Genomic DNA, 15344 nt, shown 5'->3' with positions numbered 1-15344 from the left:
GCAGCTATCAACGTCAAAACAGCAAACTGAAAGCAGCAGTAGGCAGACCTTAAGGCGGAAAGACGCGCTCTGGTTGGCTGTGGGGCGCGTCAGTCAGGCCCGGGCCCACCTCTTCCCCCTCCGGACCAGGCTCGGTTGAGTCGTCGGGTTGAGGAGGAGGAGTGCGGTTGGAGTGCGAGAGGGTCGCGGCCGCGATGATCTGACAGATGAAATAGCGAAAAAAAAGACAGAGAAGGCGGCGTCCTCCCACACAAAACAATGTTCCCCAAAGGCAAAGGCACCCCGGTACCGTCTGACGGCCAAGCACGAGAAAAGTAAGCTCAGAAAACGTTTATTATTGTGTATTTTCTGCCTCGCAAGTTGTTCGCTCTCGCTCCTCTGTTGTTCGCTGGACAGGGCTAGCGAGAGGCGATTTCCTCCTACCGACGCTGCAATTGAATGAACCGCCTTGTCTGCTCGCCATTCCTGCTCTCAGCCGTGTTTCTGCTGCCTCTGGCTCAACGCTGCCTCTTTTACACGGTCCTCTGTGGCAGTTTTGGCTGTGTTTTAAGCGACAGTTGTCTCGTATTTTTTGTCGTTTTTCTTTTTAAGCCGAGAGCTCTTGAAAGCAGAAAACAATAACACATCGCTTTGCAACACAGTACATTGTTTTCTCTGTTGCGCTCTCTCTCTGGATAGGCTCCGTTTTTATTTCCCTCAGCCCCATCAGTGCCACCAGGATACTGCTCCTAGCCAATACACAGCGGGCTGGTGCTATGTTTTTATATGTTTTCACAGCACGATGTTAAATTATACTGCCGCTTTGCTACTTTCTTGTATCATTCTCATTGTTGTGGATCTTCACCAGGCTTGGCTTGGTTGCACAGTCCCCATTTAATTTTTTTTGGCATAGGCTATTTGGCAGCCATTGTTCAGAGGGCCTGTGCCTGACTCTATAGTCACTCAGGGTGCCCATAGAAGAATTAACCTGATGTTTACTTAACTATTTACTGTCTGTTTATATATATATTTTTAAATTACACCTAAGATGATCTATTTTTTTTCCACACAGGTTGGCTCTATACGTCTATGAATATTTGTTACACATTGGGGCACAGAAGTCTGCACAGACCTTTTTATCAGAGGTGAGTGAGCTTTTGGTCAAAAGTTTAGCCATGTTATAATCTACCCTTTAAATGTACTGCATGATCTATCTTGTAAAATGCACTTAAATTGACTTACATGAGTGATTATATCAATCCCGCTCTCTAAGATTCGATGGGAGAAAAACATAACACTTGGAGAACCCCCTGGATTCCTCCATTCCTGGTGGTGGTAAGTGGTGGTATTTTGATCTCCACGTAAACATGTCCAGGGGTTGTTTGTGTGGTTTTGTTTGCTTCATGACCTGTCTTGTCCACAGCGTATTCTGGGACTTGTATTGTGCTGCACCGGAGAGGAGAGAGACATGTGACCACTCCAGCGAAGCGAAAGCCTTCCATGATTACGTGAGTACTGTGCTTACATGGGAACTGTTGCACATATCTCTTCTGAAGAAGACAACAACAACTTTGCTGTCTCAGAAATGGTGTAAATAATGTTCCTCCAGATCAGGCTGTGAGTCAGAGGTTTTCTTTTTTTTTTTTTTCAGAGAAAAGTGCTCCTAATCTCTGTCAATACTCAAGATGTTACAACATCTCCCACATTCTCCCTCAAGAGCAATACAGCTGCCATTCTTCAGGTTATTGTGATTCCCTTTTAGCTTGAAGAATTTTATAATGACTCATCCTCAAACAATGCCTGTCTGCTCTCTGCTCTTTATGTGCAGTCTTAACTATAGTTTGCACACTGTTCTAGAGATGTAACTCATCTCCCACCTTTTATTTAACTACCAAGTGCAGTTTTGTACAGTACTTTTTTTTTTCTTTTGAATTTACGATCGGTCATCTTGCCCCGTTGGTGGGTCGAATGATGTGCCCAACAATGAGCTTTATGGGCTTCTGGGAAGATGATGCTGATGTCAGCAGGTCCTGAGTCAGACCTGTCGAGTGCTCTCCCCCTTGTCCACACACCAGGCTCGAGCACCCTGTCTCAGTTGCAAAGACTAAAAAAAGAACCTTCTGTGTGTACGGCACAACTTTCAAGACTTTATTCTCAGTTGATTTTTAATTTTTGACCCCCTCCCCCCAACTACCCTAATGTGTGACAACTCAACTTCATGTCCACATGAACCTAATGGATTTCTAACTGAATTGTATGTCTGTCACTCATGGCAAGTGCATCATCCTGTAGTGCAACGCTCCTATTTATGAAAGTACTTCTATATTAGCAAGTTATGGGCATTTTGCATCTTGATAATTATGCTGTTTTGGAGATAGGGCTGTTTTCATGTGCGGCATTGTTTCCTGCTTTGAGTCAGCATTCAAAATCGACATCAAAAGGCGCCTCGTGATGATCAAAGAAAACGAAAACAGCTTGTCAGTGGCATCGGCTTTTCCCATCCATGTGTTTCTATGGCCATATCTAAAAGGAAGTATGAAGAAGAATTGTGTAGGTGATGTAAATACAATAAAAGTGCTAAACGGGCTTTTGCTGTGTCAGCACAGCACAGGTTAAGTGATGCTGTAGGTTGACCGATACAGCCCAGTTTGCGGGGAGGTTGGTGATGCGTCTGGCAGGAAGGGGTTAAAACGGAGATGTTGGTCCTGCTTGTGGCAGATCGGGTTGTCAGGGTAACCGGCCTCCTGATCTGGCAGGTGACCTGGGAGCCAGAAGAGAGGCTACAGCGTGGCTCTGCCCTTTCAATAACTACATTCCTTATTATTCATACTCAAACAGACAAAAGAGGTGTGCGTTTAGTCTGAAACCAGCCTTTACTCACCCAGCCTGCTTCATGGTAACCGACTGAAAATCCTTAGATTTTTTTGTCATTGTTTTTGATTGCTCGAGTAAGATGTGCAATATGTGATTTTAACTTTAACAGAATACACATTTCTGATAAATGTAAGGATTCTACATCTGTCGGAGAGATTACAGATCATTGTAAAAATGCTCTTATGTCTGATGTATAAGAACGACAGAAACTCAGGACACGGTTATCCTTGTGTTAAAATGAGGAAGCTTTGTGAGATCAGTTTTGAAAGAATAAACAACACAAAAAATAAGCTGTTACACCGCCAGGGCCCATGGTTTGACTTGAGACCATTTTCATAACATGGAAAACATTAAGCAAATGAGGGAACAGTGAAACGTCAGTCTGGGCAGGGTGCTACTGTGGTGCGGAGCTTTTGAGAGTCTCTGTGTGGTTGGCTCTCCTCGACATCTTGTGGTTGCCCTTTGCTCTGATGTTGGTTCATTTGTGGATGCTGGGGGGTCAGGGAAGTGTGTGTCTCTCTCTATGTATGTGTTTGTGTGTGTGTGTGTGTGTGTGGACAGTACTAGTCCTTGGACCCTAGCCTTTGTCTAGGTGTGGGGGAGGTGAGTGCTCCTCTGTTAGCCGGCAGCGCTCGTAAAGCCCCGGCGTATTCACACTGGGGCCTGACAAACGCTCCCTGAGGGGGCCCGTCGCCATGGCGTCAGCGTCTGATTGATGGCTGTCATGGAGCTGAGGGGCAGATTGGAGGAGAAAAAAAGAAAAAGAAAAAGGGGAGTGGCACCGTGGCATATGCCCAGCATCCACCACCACCGCGGAGGAGCAGAGGGAATAAGGAGAGGAGAGGAGGGGGGGTTGGGGGGGAGGAAGAGAGGAGGGAGGTGAGGGAGATGAGAAGTGGAAGGGACCTGCTACAAGTAACTAGAGAGGGAGTGAACATCCAGTGAGGATCCAGCCTGGGTTTTATGATGTTGATTGATGGTTAAACATTTACAAGCTAAACATAGGGCCTGGTTTCTTTTGAGCATTGGTTCCAGTGGAAGAAGTGAGGCTGTTAAGAGCACGCTAGGTTAGGAGCCGGCAGTTGGGTGGTCTGTGCTGCAGCCCAACCCCCTTCATCATGTCTCCTTCATCCCCCTTTCCAATCCTTCAGCTTTTTTCTTCCTCTAGATGTCCGCGTCTCTCTCCCTCTCTCTCTCTGCCTGTGTCTTCCCTTGCTTTTTCAGTTACCTCAGTCAACCTCTTCATCCTCACCCTCCTCTCTTTCCTCTTCTCTCTCCCCCGTGTGTCCCCCCCCCTCTCTTTTGTTTTTATAAAGGCAGCACAAGCACATCCGCTGCCACTCTGGCCTTTAGTAACCTCTTGCAGAGATTTCAGGGATTCAGGGAAAATTTGTTTGGCTTGAATTGCTTGTACGCTCTTCAGTACACGCATGTCCATGCTGAATCATTATGAGTTTGGGGGGAGCCGGTGGGGGGGAGGGGGGCAGTCTGTATTAAAGGCGGTCCCCTGGGAAGTTGTAAGGAAGGCCCTGGACAAGAGCCTCATAGCCCGAGGCAGGGCTGAGACATCTGTCCCCTTCCTGTACCACAGAGTCTGCGGGGAGACGTGGCTCGTTTAGACCAAAAGCAGCATCAGTCTGTTTCAGGCAGTCCAGCGAGCACAGCTGTGAGCTTCAGAGGGACACGATAAAGATCTAACATAACATGACCAGGAACCCACCGCCACGCATGTTGCTACCAACTGTTTCCGATGTCCGCAGAGTGTGTAGATGGTTGACACCGTTTTATGACTTGGTGGGCAATACCTTTTAAGTACGGCTTTGTTTTACTTCTTCATTTCTTTTTAGGCCTCATTCCAAGAATGGGCTACTTAAGAGTAGAGGAACAAAACAAACAGCCGTCGCTGTTTCACTACAAAGGGGCCAGACAGAGTGACTGTGTGAGCATATACCACTCTACAATGAAACCAGCCATAAACTGCAGACTTTATCTCCACTAAGATCGTGATAGACAGACTAACATCTGCTTACAATTACTGCACGCCAGAGAAGTAGACTTTGGGTTAAGATACGCATCTCTTCACAAAACAAATTTCCCAGAATTGGAGAATAAAATACTGATCTTGTGAAAGCTTAAATCGAATTGAAATAATTAAGTGAGATGAAATTTAAATACCATTCCTGTCCCCTTGGCCTGAATGTCACTGTCGATGAGCTTTATTGAGTCGATCGTAGACGGTAACACCACAACCCACCATTGTCACCAGACAAGTTTCACAGCTTGAAGCTATAATCATTCTAAACTATTCCCATAAAGTTTTACTTATACTAGAAGGACACTTCGCGAGTGCGGACATCTGCCAGTGCCCAACAACAGAGAAAAATTCAAATTAAGTCTAGCTCTTTACCCCGAAATTGAACGGGTTGTTCCTGGTTTGTGCCACATCCCTCCACCGAGTTGGGTGCTAATCGGTTCAGTACTTTTTGCGTAATCCTGCCGACAGAAAAACAAATAAATAAACAAAGTTGGGTGAAGGCAAAACCTCCTGAAACAAGCTTCATTGCTGTGTCTGTACATCTGACATGTGTTATGTGGTTAACGTGGAGCTCTTTTACAGGAAGCCTAATACCATGTTGTTGCTATGTTTGTTAAGTTAAAGAACTTAATTCCCTCATCGAGTGATAGCAAATTACAAGGACAGAAGAGAACTGCAATGTGTGATTGCTTAACACTTTCAAGTCAGTAAAAATGTGAATAATTAAATGTACCAGCCAGGCAAATGTTCTTTCAATTTGGACAAAAAAAAAACGTGAAGAACGGCAAAGGTCAAAGGCCGAACCTGTGACACTTTAACATATTATACCATGATGATCTTTTTATACATGCAGAAATTGATGATTAATGTTGTTAGCCTTTATGTTGGTTGTAGCAAACGATACGTTTAGATGCATCATCTGCCTCACTAATATTAATTAGATCACTCTCAGGTTTGCCAGGAAACTGACAAGCTAGTTACCTTGAAATTTGAAAAGAGGTCACAACTATGAATAACTGTATAACCCCCTCGCCATCCACTGCAAATGGTGCGAGTGACTCACATGACTTTTTACGGTTATGGAGAAACTGTTACTGTTAATGAAGTTGACTTTACTGTATCTCAAGGAAGCTAGAGATATATATAGGATACAGGGAACTGACCACAATACTCTAAATATGCTCATTAAACACCTGTTCCTCTTCTTAAAACTTTTACTTGCTTCCTAGTTGACCGTGTTGTCCTTGACTCTGCGGTCTCAGTGCTGCTAGTTCCTGTCACAAAAGATAAAGTTAGCAAAATTGTAGTGATAGCCAAAACCTGCAAGTATGACAGAGACCATGTCCACCACTGCTGTCTTCAAGAAATTATTACCAGTTAACATCACCGATGTTGATGCCCCTGAGATGCTTCTGAAGCCTCTGATCAAATCGGTTATGACAAAAGATATTAATGAAATATTATTGTTAGAGGGACAGTGTAAATATTTACTCAATTTGTTTATCTGTCAGGCCATGAAGGTTTGATAGAGTACTTGCCTGGTGGATGACTACTACCAAGCCAGTAGTTGTTTCAGGCAGTGTGGTTTCTTAACTTTGCTGTTTGTCTAATTTGCATATGGACATGTTGTGTGGGCAGTTTAATTCTTGCAAAACAGGTTGGGTTTCCTATGAAGTTGATTTGGTCATATTTCCTTCTTGCAGTGCTGATGTGGAGCTGCTGTTAAGTGTACACCAACTCCCAAATGGCACTAATTCTGGCATCAGATTAAATGCCAAAAACAAAATCATATTTTCATAATTTTACTTAAGTGGAGGCGCTCCTAAAGTATTACAACTACGAATTAAATCAAGTCAAATGTCTTTGTCAAATAAGGTGCAATTATATGAATGATGTTGTCTCGGTGTTAGCCTAGTGATTAAATGTACTCATTGAAAGGTACAAAACAGCAAAACTAATAGAACTGAATGTTATGTACAATAAGACAGGTCAAGTCCTGCACTGCGATACTGACAAGGTTTCCTATTAATTCTTTAATCAAATACACGCCTTTTCCCCTTTCAAGTGTCACACCTTCACCACATCATCACAGATGGTTATATTTGACCACACACAACATGTGCACAAGGTATATTTTTGATGCTGTGTGTCACATGTAAGTGACACACAGCACTTTAAAGCAACACCTTTGCATTTAGCAAAGTAGGAGCTTTAAAGGGCTGTGGATTCATGTACCAGTGCAGGTCTAATAGAAGCAGGTGCTGTGAGACAGTTTCATCTAAAACGTTAACTCTTGGTTGATATTTATTTACCTTAGAGGTACTCTTTATGTCTGAAATTTAAGTTTTGCCATCAATTCAGAAAGCAACCCTTTCTACCAGAGTGGGCTGGGCAGTTAGGTCAAGATGGGTGAGGAATTTCACTGGATGCAAGTAGAGTCTGTAAAGCCACAGAGAACTCCATGTTTTCAACAGTTATGGATGAAAAACTCTGGTGGTTTGCACAGTTTAGGATTTCTCCCCATCTGGATTCACCTCCTGAAGATGGTTTGTGTGTGTGTGTGTGTCGGTGGTGGCAGGGCCTGATGAGACGTGACTTTTCCCTGTGGCCTCACTTCTCTCCCTGCTGAGGTATTTCACAGTGGCCCTGCAGTGGCGGCCTGGGCAGATATAATTAGGGAAGGTGCAGTCGATACCAGGGAGTGTGTTGGCTATTAACCAGTGATGTCTGTTGGGCTTTGGACAGAGACGACGAGTGTGTGTGTGTGTGTGTGTGGGAGGGAAGAGAGGGGGGGAGCTGCTTCTACATCTATCAATGTAGTAATCCTGTAATACCTGTTTACGTACATCTGCTCTACAATGCAAGTGAGCTACGCATTAACAAATGGACAGAAGGAGCTCCTCTCCATCTGTAGCCGTCCTCTGCGAGCTAAACCCCGCAGCTCTGAAGACATTAGCTCATCTCAGATTGCTCCGGCTACAGGGGAAGAAAAACTCAGTCAATTAGGAGCGTGTGACCGAAGCAAATGGCACATTAGTGAATTAGGGCTGCGGTTTGAGCAGGAAATCGGCCCAGCGAGCCCCTGCTGTGCAGCAGCACTTTGGAGCCACTGACTCAGTGAATCCCGCTGATCCATATCTGACCCACTGGATCCTGGATCAGCAGGGCCCCGGACCCTCAATACGGAGGACCCTGTTAATTCTCTTTCATACAGGTGACCCACAAATGATGTCAGGTCTGCTGAGTGTGTTTGGCACTTTCTGTTCTGTTTTCTTTCTTTCTTTCTTTTTGAGTTAATCCAAATGCATATTGGATTCCTTACATGCCCTCCTCCTGGGACGAGCTGTGCCAAGAAGTGTCGTGTTCAAGAAGGGGCAAAATAAATGTTGAACAGTATGCTGTGTTAGCAGGTAGCTTGTATTGTGCAGCACAGTGGAGAGTTTGTAATGTTGCTGCTCTGTCTGTCTCTCCATCTTAGAGTGCAGCAGCAGCCCCCAGTCCTGTGATGGGGGGGATGCCCCCCGGTGAGGGCATGCCAGGAGGACCCATGCCACCCGGCTTTTTCCAGGTCAGTCCGCAGTCACTACACTAATTGGCTTTTAATCTCTGCTATCAATTATCAGAATTGTCATAACCTAACCTCCCCTGGATGGACAAATGAATTGATGGATTGATCATATTCCTAGCAGCCTGCAGCTGTGTAAAACATACCGTGGAGCCGTAGACGCTCACATCGGCGTCGGCCCTGGTTTGGGTCCTTTTTGTTTTGCTCCACTCGGCTCAGTGAGCTTGTAGTAAACATCATAGACGTTCTGTCTGCCTTGGGCCCCACCAGCGCTGTAAACAGGGCAGGCGTGGCCATTTTCCCTAATGGAGAAATCGAAAGGTGCAGCACCTACTGTAAATCAATATCTCATGAGGACAAACTCTTGGCAGGCAGCTGTGTGGAACTACCTCCAAGAGGTGACATAGACATTGCAGTGTGGCCCTGCCGCCGCTAGACCAAACTATCCACCCCATTACAAAAACAGACGCCACAAAGCCGTGACTTATTATGCGATCATGTTAATATCAGGAAAGACATTTTGACAGTGATAAATGAACACCACACACTTATGCCCTCTATACCAGAATTGAGGAGGAGACTCAATTAGACGTCTCACTCTCTTGTCAGATCAGCAACATTAGCAACACAGTGCCGGTGTTTAGTGTTGTTGTAGAGCTAATTGCATAGAGCTTAATTGATGCTGTTAATTCAGGGAAATTAGCACTGATAACATGCTGCATGCAGCAGGCTTCTTAATGTCTTGACTGACAGGCAAAAGAGCACACACCCTCTCCATCTCTCTGTCTCTTCTCTCTCATTCAAGGCTAAATCATTCGCTTGCTCTTCTCTGCTCTCTCTCTCTCTGTCTCTCTCACTGTGTTTGGGACATGAAAATGAGCATCTTGTTTTTGTACATTTTTACTTTTTTTGCGCGCAACACTTTGGTTCTTGCCTTCCGACTGTCCTCTGCCCTGCAGTAACCCTGCTTCTCTCTCTGCCCCTCTGTTGTCACTTCTGTTCCTCGCTCCCACCTTCTTTATTCGTCTCATCCTCCCCTCTCTCCCTCCTGTGCCTCTTCATTTTGTGCAATGCCACAGGGTCCTCCTGGTCCCCAGGGCTCTCCTCACCCTCAACCTCCTCCCCCTAACAGTATGATGGGACCTCACAGTCAGGTAATGCTCCCTCTCCCTCTTTCTCTCTGTTTTTGCTGTCCGCAGTCATTTGGGAACGCCGGTTCTCAGTGCTGATGCTTCATGCTTTGGCATTTGTCTCAGCTTATTGCTTTATGCCGCTGTCTATATTCACACCAACAACCGTGCTGTTGAGAAATTAGAATAGTGCTACATTTAAGGAGATGTATATCACCGCTTTATGGAAATCTCATGGAGCAATTGTGTGTCTGTTCTAGTCCTTTATGTCGCCTCGCTTTGCTGGAGGCCCAAGAGGCCCCCCTATCAGGATGGCCAACCAGGTAGACCTCTCTCACACACACACACACACACACACACACACACACACACACACACACACCATGTATGCACAATACACAGCATGTATTTAAAACTTCAGTTTAATCAGATTTTTGTGTTTTATCCCCATAGCCACCAGGCGGAGGACCAGGTCCTCACCCCATGTTGCCGAATATGGATCCCACACGACCACAAGGTCTGAATCAGCACTGAGCACTCTCTAACTTCACTCTCTATCTGCAGCAGAGAAATGACTTCCTGGTGTCTCTCTTCATATAAACTGCTTTTATCCCCACAGGCCATCCTAACCTGGGGCCAATGCAGAGAATGGGCGGCCCCCGAGGCATGGGACCCATGGGGCCTGGTCCACAGGTAGCTACTACTCCACTCGCATAGAATAAGTGTTGAAGACCGACTCCTCATTGTTTTACTCAGCTGGTTCTGGTGATGAGAGAGCCGTTTGTAAAAGGTTTTGTTTGTTTTCTTTTGTGGCACCATCTCATACTATGATTCTTTGCTTTGTTCTCAGAACTTCGGTGGGGGGATGCGGCCTCCACACAACACCATGGGTCCTGGTATGCCAGGAGTGAACATGTGAGCCTTTTTTTTTTTTAAATTTGTGAATATATTCCGTCTCAAAGTATTTCAACCCAAATACAATATCTTACTAAGGTCTCTGTCGGTCTTACCATCTAGGGGCCCAGGGACCGGTCGGCCATGGCCCAATCCTAACAATGCCAACTCTGTGAGTACTAATCACACACACAAATACACAAACACACATACACCCCAAGAAATGGTGGTTCAAATTGCAAGCAGATCTCCTCTCAGAGCGGCAGAGGTTTAATGTGCTCCAAGGTTTTAGTCTGGGATGTAATTGTAGTATTATGTGTCACGGTTTCCACAGACGGTTGGACAGACGGCCATAATGGTGTTAGGTTGATCAAATGATGAATGATGACATTTTGAGGTATAGAAAATGGTTTGCACTCTCATTTCTGGTCTGTAATGTTTGCGCTTTTGGTTTCAGATGCCTTACTCATCACCCTCTCCCGGTGCATATGGGGTGAGTCAACATCCTGACGTCTTAACTCCTCCATGCTACAGAATCTTTGACGTAATAGCACAATAGAATTTGAATTATTTTTCTTAAAAATGCACATCTGTAACGATTATTTAATTTTCAACTCCTTCTCCCAAGGGGGCATCTGGAGGCGGAGGACCCCCGGGAACTCCCATCATGCCCAGCCCTGCAGGTCAGTGCTTTCCTGACCTAATATGTTAATCATTATGCTTTTCATGCAGTATCCAATAACAGTATATTGTATTTTCAGACTCTAACAACTCTGGTGACAATTTATACACCATGATCAACACTGGACCAGGCAACCGAAATAATGTAAGTGCAGTCTTCAATCTTCATTAAATGTGAAAATTGATTTGAGAAAATTATTTTGCTGCTTCCTAAGAAAGTAACAACTTCTATTTTTTCTATTTTTGTACCAAACCAGTCCCCTAATTTCAAATAAAGCTGTAATTACAATGAGGGACAGCTTAATAAAGATGCGGTTGACAGAGGACTGCAGTTAAGTGGCTGAGGCTCACAATGTGTTGTGATCTTAACTGATTGTTTTGAAAAGCCTCTACCATACACCAAACACCTGACCTCCTCAGATCAATACAGTTCTTTGTCTAATGGCTGCTTGTAGCCGGTGGAAAGTGTGGATTTCCATCCCTAGGTCTGTGTGTCCACGTTGGGCGAATTCATCTTGGAGTAAAAATGATTCTGTTCTTAAATTTATGTGATATGTGTAAGTGCAAGAATCTTCTTTGGATTTTTTATGTCCAACGCCGACACCATTATATGATTTGTCTTGTGTCTGTCTCGCAGTGAGGCAGTAATAGTCTTTATACTGATCAACTCAGCGCACGCACACACCAGCTCTGCATATTGCTGCTGAAGGGAAAGACCAAGAGCGGGGAATTCCACTTCTTTGTAAATGGAGCTGCCCTGGTTGAAAAACACTTTCCTTCAACTCTAGTGTCCTCGGCCTCGCTTTCCTAAAAATCACACTTCCACTCTCCCCGTGGTGCCCTCTTCACCGAGCAATGCACAAGAGAGAGTTCTCTGGGAAACAAAACAAATGCTTGTACCGGTTGTGTTTGTGTGTGATGTGACACCATGGGCTACTGTATCAGTGTATCAGAGCTGAAATAATCAGAACCTGTTTTTGTTTTCAGTCGGAGGAAGGACTTAAGTTCACAGCAGCAGAATTAAGTGGATGCATTACTGCACAGAAACTGTTGTACAGGTTTCCTTTTGTGACAGGTTGCGTAGAACTTGTCAGCTGTGTGTGAACTGTGCTGAGGACGTGTGATAAGTGAGTCCTGTCCTGTCTTGTTTCTCCTCCAGTTCCCTATGGGCCCCGGCTCTGACGGACCCCTGGGAGCCATGGCTGGGATGGAACCACACCACATGAACGGGTCACTAGGTAACACCACATCACATCACATCACATCAAATCAACACAAGTTGGAGGTGCATTCTTACACGTATAAATTAGTTCACTTTTCACTCCCTTCACATTTAACCGTTTTTCATATTGTGTGATTCTCAGGCTCTGGTGATATGGATGGAATGAACAAGGTGAATATTATAACCACACAAAGACCCTTTACGTTTAAACCTTAATCTGTGGAAAAAAGTTGAATGTTTTATATATTTTAAAAACTGTTCATGCCTTGTTTCCAGAATTCCCCAAATAATTTAAGTGGCATTAGCAATCCTCCTGGGACCCCAAGGGATGACGGGGAGCTGAGTGGAAACTTCCTCCACTCCTTTCAGAGCGAGAACGTAAGTCGCCACTTCTTTCCAGTTCCCCTCCTCAGCTAATATCACTGGGCTTTTGGCGACTGTAGAGGTGTACTGTGCGGAAGCCAGAGGTAGAGCACTGTTGACCGCACAATAAAGTCACAGTCACAGCGTATTAACGTCACCGACTACAGTAGCGCTGTGAAGAGCAAGCTGTGCGTTAAACCAAGGAGCGCTCGCCAGGGGAAAAAAAGTGTTTGTGGATGTGAGTTTTAATCCTCTGCTCTCTGTGCCTCTGTAGTACTCTCCAACCATGACGATGAGTGTGTGACCTCCATCCGCCCCCCGCCCAACATTATTTGCCATCATTCCAAGGATCTGAACTCACTATAGGACACGGCCAAACACATCAGCACCGAATCAGGGACAGGCGCCACTTTGGTTCCGCACTATCGCCAGAATGCTGATCGGAGAAAAAAATCAAAATGGCTGGCGACTACTGCTCCTTGCTCAAAATGAAGGACAATTTCTCCATTTACCACAGCCCCAAGTGTGACAAAAACCAGCTACTGAAATGCATACATGACACGTTTTATGTTCTTTGCAGAGCCCCCCCGTCCCCTCCCCGTATCTCCCGCCAACCCCTTTCAGTCCCCTCGATCTCCTCAGCCCCAGAGCGAAGAGAAAAAAAATGGTTGAAGTTTACCTCTTGTACTTTTTAATTATTGCTTTGTGGTGCAAGATGTGCAGGAAATGTCTCCGCTTTTGTCACTTAAAACACTGGAGAGTGTGCATATGCATTGTGTGCTTGGAAAGTCTTTGTCTCGTCATTTTACTTATTGCCATGCATACTGTGTCACAAACAGTCAGTTGACACAGGACTCAGAATTTTGCCTTTTACTCTGTGGCCACCTTTCAGAATAATGTACTATTCTTCCCGATGCCCACTCTTCTATTTAAAGAGGTTTTTAAGGGGGAAAAAGATGTGAAAGACGACGGCTTTTATTGTGACCACCTTTCACAGTATGAAAGTGCTCAGATGGTTCCTGCAACGTCAAATCGATCACCCTTGATCAGTTTCCGGTCTCTTATGGTTGACGGCCGTGCCACCCGGCGGCGCTCCTCGCTGTTTTCGTTTAAAACAGCCGGGCTGCCGTTGCGCTCTGTCAAGGGAAACCAGACTTCGGCATGAGAAGTGAGTGCATGAATGCTGAGAATCTGTGTACAACATACTACCTAGTGCTGCTCTTCTCTATGTGGACACCTGCTTTAAGATGTGGTGTATATCTCTTTACCTGCCTGTGCTTAACACTCTGTGCTCTTCATCGTCGTAGCCTTCTGTGTTATTTCCAGTTTGGTTGATTATGATGAAATGGCTATGAATGAGCTGCCCATTTTAATCTCATGCATATTGGTTGTTCATACTTCCCCTCCTGTATCAATGGTCGTCTACTTGCCCCCCCCTTGCCCCTTTGCCGACCCACACATTTTTTTATATTTTGATACAATCTTTGACTATGTATATTTCCCCAGTTATTCAGTTAGTCAAAGCTTTCTAAATTGATTCTAGTAGGCATCATTATAAACTTAGCAGCAGTCTTGTAAATGTGATGAGAATTTTTGTTTCATTTTTTTTTTTCCTGTGAACATTACGCATTATACACATCTGTCCTATGTTGCCTTTATTTGCTGATATTTTTTTATTTCAAATTGAGGAAAGATTGCTTGTTAATATAATTTTACAATAACTTATTTCACCGTGTGGGTTGTGTTATTTTGACTCAGTGTTGTTCATGCCACATCACACATCAGAGGTTTGTTATTGAAGCTGTCAGTATGACAAGTGTGAAATGAACAGTTAATTAGCACACATAACAAACCATTTATTTGACTGCAGAAAAAATGCCATAGGTTGTTTTGTAACATCAGAGTAAAGGAAGGAGTCATGGTATAAATGGGTATAGACTATCCGCATGGACCCAGCAGTTAACATCATATTCAGTCTTTTCTTCGCCTGATACTGCTCCAGTGGCACCACACATACACAGGCTAGCTCGTAGCAGGCAGGAAGTGCCGGCCTCATCAGATCACTTACTGTATGTCTTCACTCAGTGATCCCTGTGGGGGAGCCAGGGGGAGCTGTAGTCCACCGCCGGCAGACCAGTAAGAGGAAATCCTGGAGCATGAGCGCAGTATTTGGCAGAGGAAACCCCTCTACATCTACACACTGGGGCTGAGCCTGCTGAGGATAGAGAAAGGGACACTGGTTCCCAGGCTGTAGGTTGGGACCACTCCAGTGGGGGGTTACAAGCTGATAAAGGTGAAAAAGCAAAAGAAAATCAAGTTCTGTTTAGATTTCTCACCTTTTTCTTGGGACAATTATTTAAGTATTGAAATGTTTCTTTTTTTGTTGTTGTTGCATCAAATTGAGGTCTGTGAAAGTTGACAAACATATAACCAAAACGGCTAAAATACAAAGGACATTATAAACATTCAAACTGCTACATGTACAGCCCCAATAATGTGCTTCTCTCATTGTGCCACTTTCCCCCTTTTGTCTTTGTTCATGTCTGGTTTAGTTAAGTATCGGTACTCTGACTGAAATCTGCCTTTAAAGAAGCTGAATTT

At 44.7% G+C, this 15344-nt stretch overlaps 1 protein-coding gene across 2 annotated transcripts; it reads left to right on the top strand.

Annotated features, from left to right (window-relative positions):
• Positions 1-152: 152 nt before the first annotated feature.
• Positions 153-14468, top strand: ssbp3b (single stranded DNA binding protein 3b). Of its 2 annotated transcripts, XM_085774112.1 has the most exons (18): positions 153-314; positions 1052-1124; positions 1253-1314; positions 1403-1487; positions 8367-8456; positions 9533-9607; positions 9844-9906; positions 10037-10100; positions 10203-10276; positions 10434-10498; positions 10601-10649; positions 10935-10970; positions 11106-11160; positions 11239-11303; positions 12318-12396; positions 12523-12551; positions 12657-12758; positions 13018-14468. In XM_085774112.1, the coding sequence occupies exons 1-18, from the start codon at positions 259-261 to the stop codon at positions 13045-13047; spliced, it is 1152 nt and encodes a 383-aa protein (XP_085630238.1). In that variant the 5' UTR covers positions 153-258; the 3' UTR covers positions 13048-14468. The 2 variants fall into 2 exon arrangements, with proteins under 2 accessions (XP_085630238.1, XP_085630239.1); XM_085774113.1 differs by lacking the exon at positions 9533-9607.
• The last annotated feature ends 876 nt before the right edge of the window (positions 14469-15344 follow it).

The sequence above is a fragment of the Trachurus japonicus genome, chromosome 4 (assembly GCF_045865225.1).
Source record: "Trachurus japonicus isolate A0001 chromosome 4, Traja_1.0".
Taxonomy (NCBI): Eukaryota; Metazoa; Chordata; class Actinopteri; order Carangiformes; family Carangidae; genus Trachurus; species Trachurus japonicus.
Note: the sequence above shows the minus strand (reverse complement) of the source record. Positions and strands in the feature narration are given on the sequence as shown.

Excerpts from the sequence above, each read along its gene's own strand:
- ssbp3b (XM_085774112.1), top strand. The coding sequence starts at position 259 with ATGTTCCCCAAAGGCAAAGGCACCCCGGTACCGTCTGACGGCCAAGCA. Across the intron at positions 10,101-10,202 it reads GGATCCCACACGACCACAAG|GCCATCCTAACCTGGGGCCA; the intron begins GTCTGAATCAGC and ends TTATCCCCACAG. Across the intron at positions 11,161-11,238 it reads CATCATGCCCAGCCCTGCAG|ACTCTAACAACTCTGGTGAC; the intron begins GTCAGTGCTTTC and ends TTGTATTTTCAG.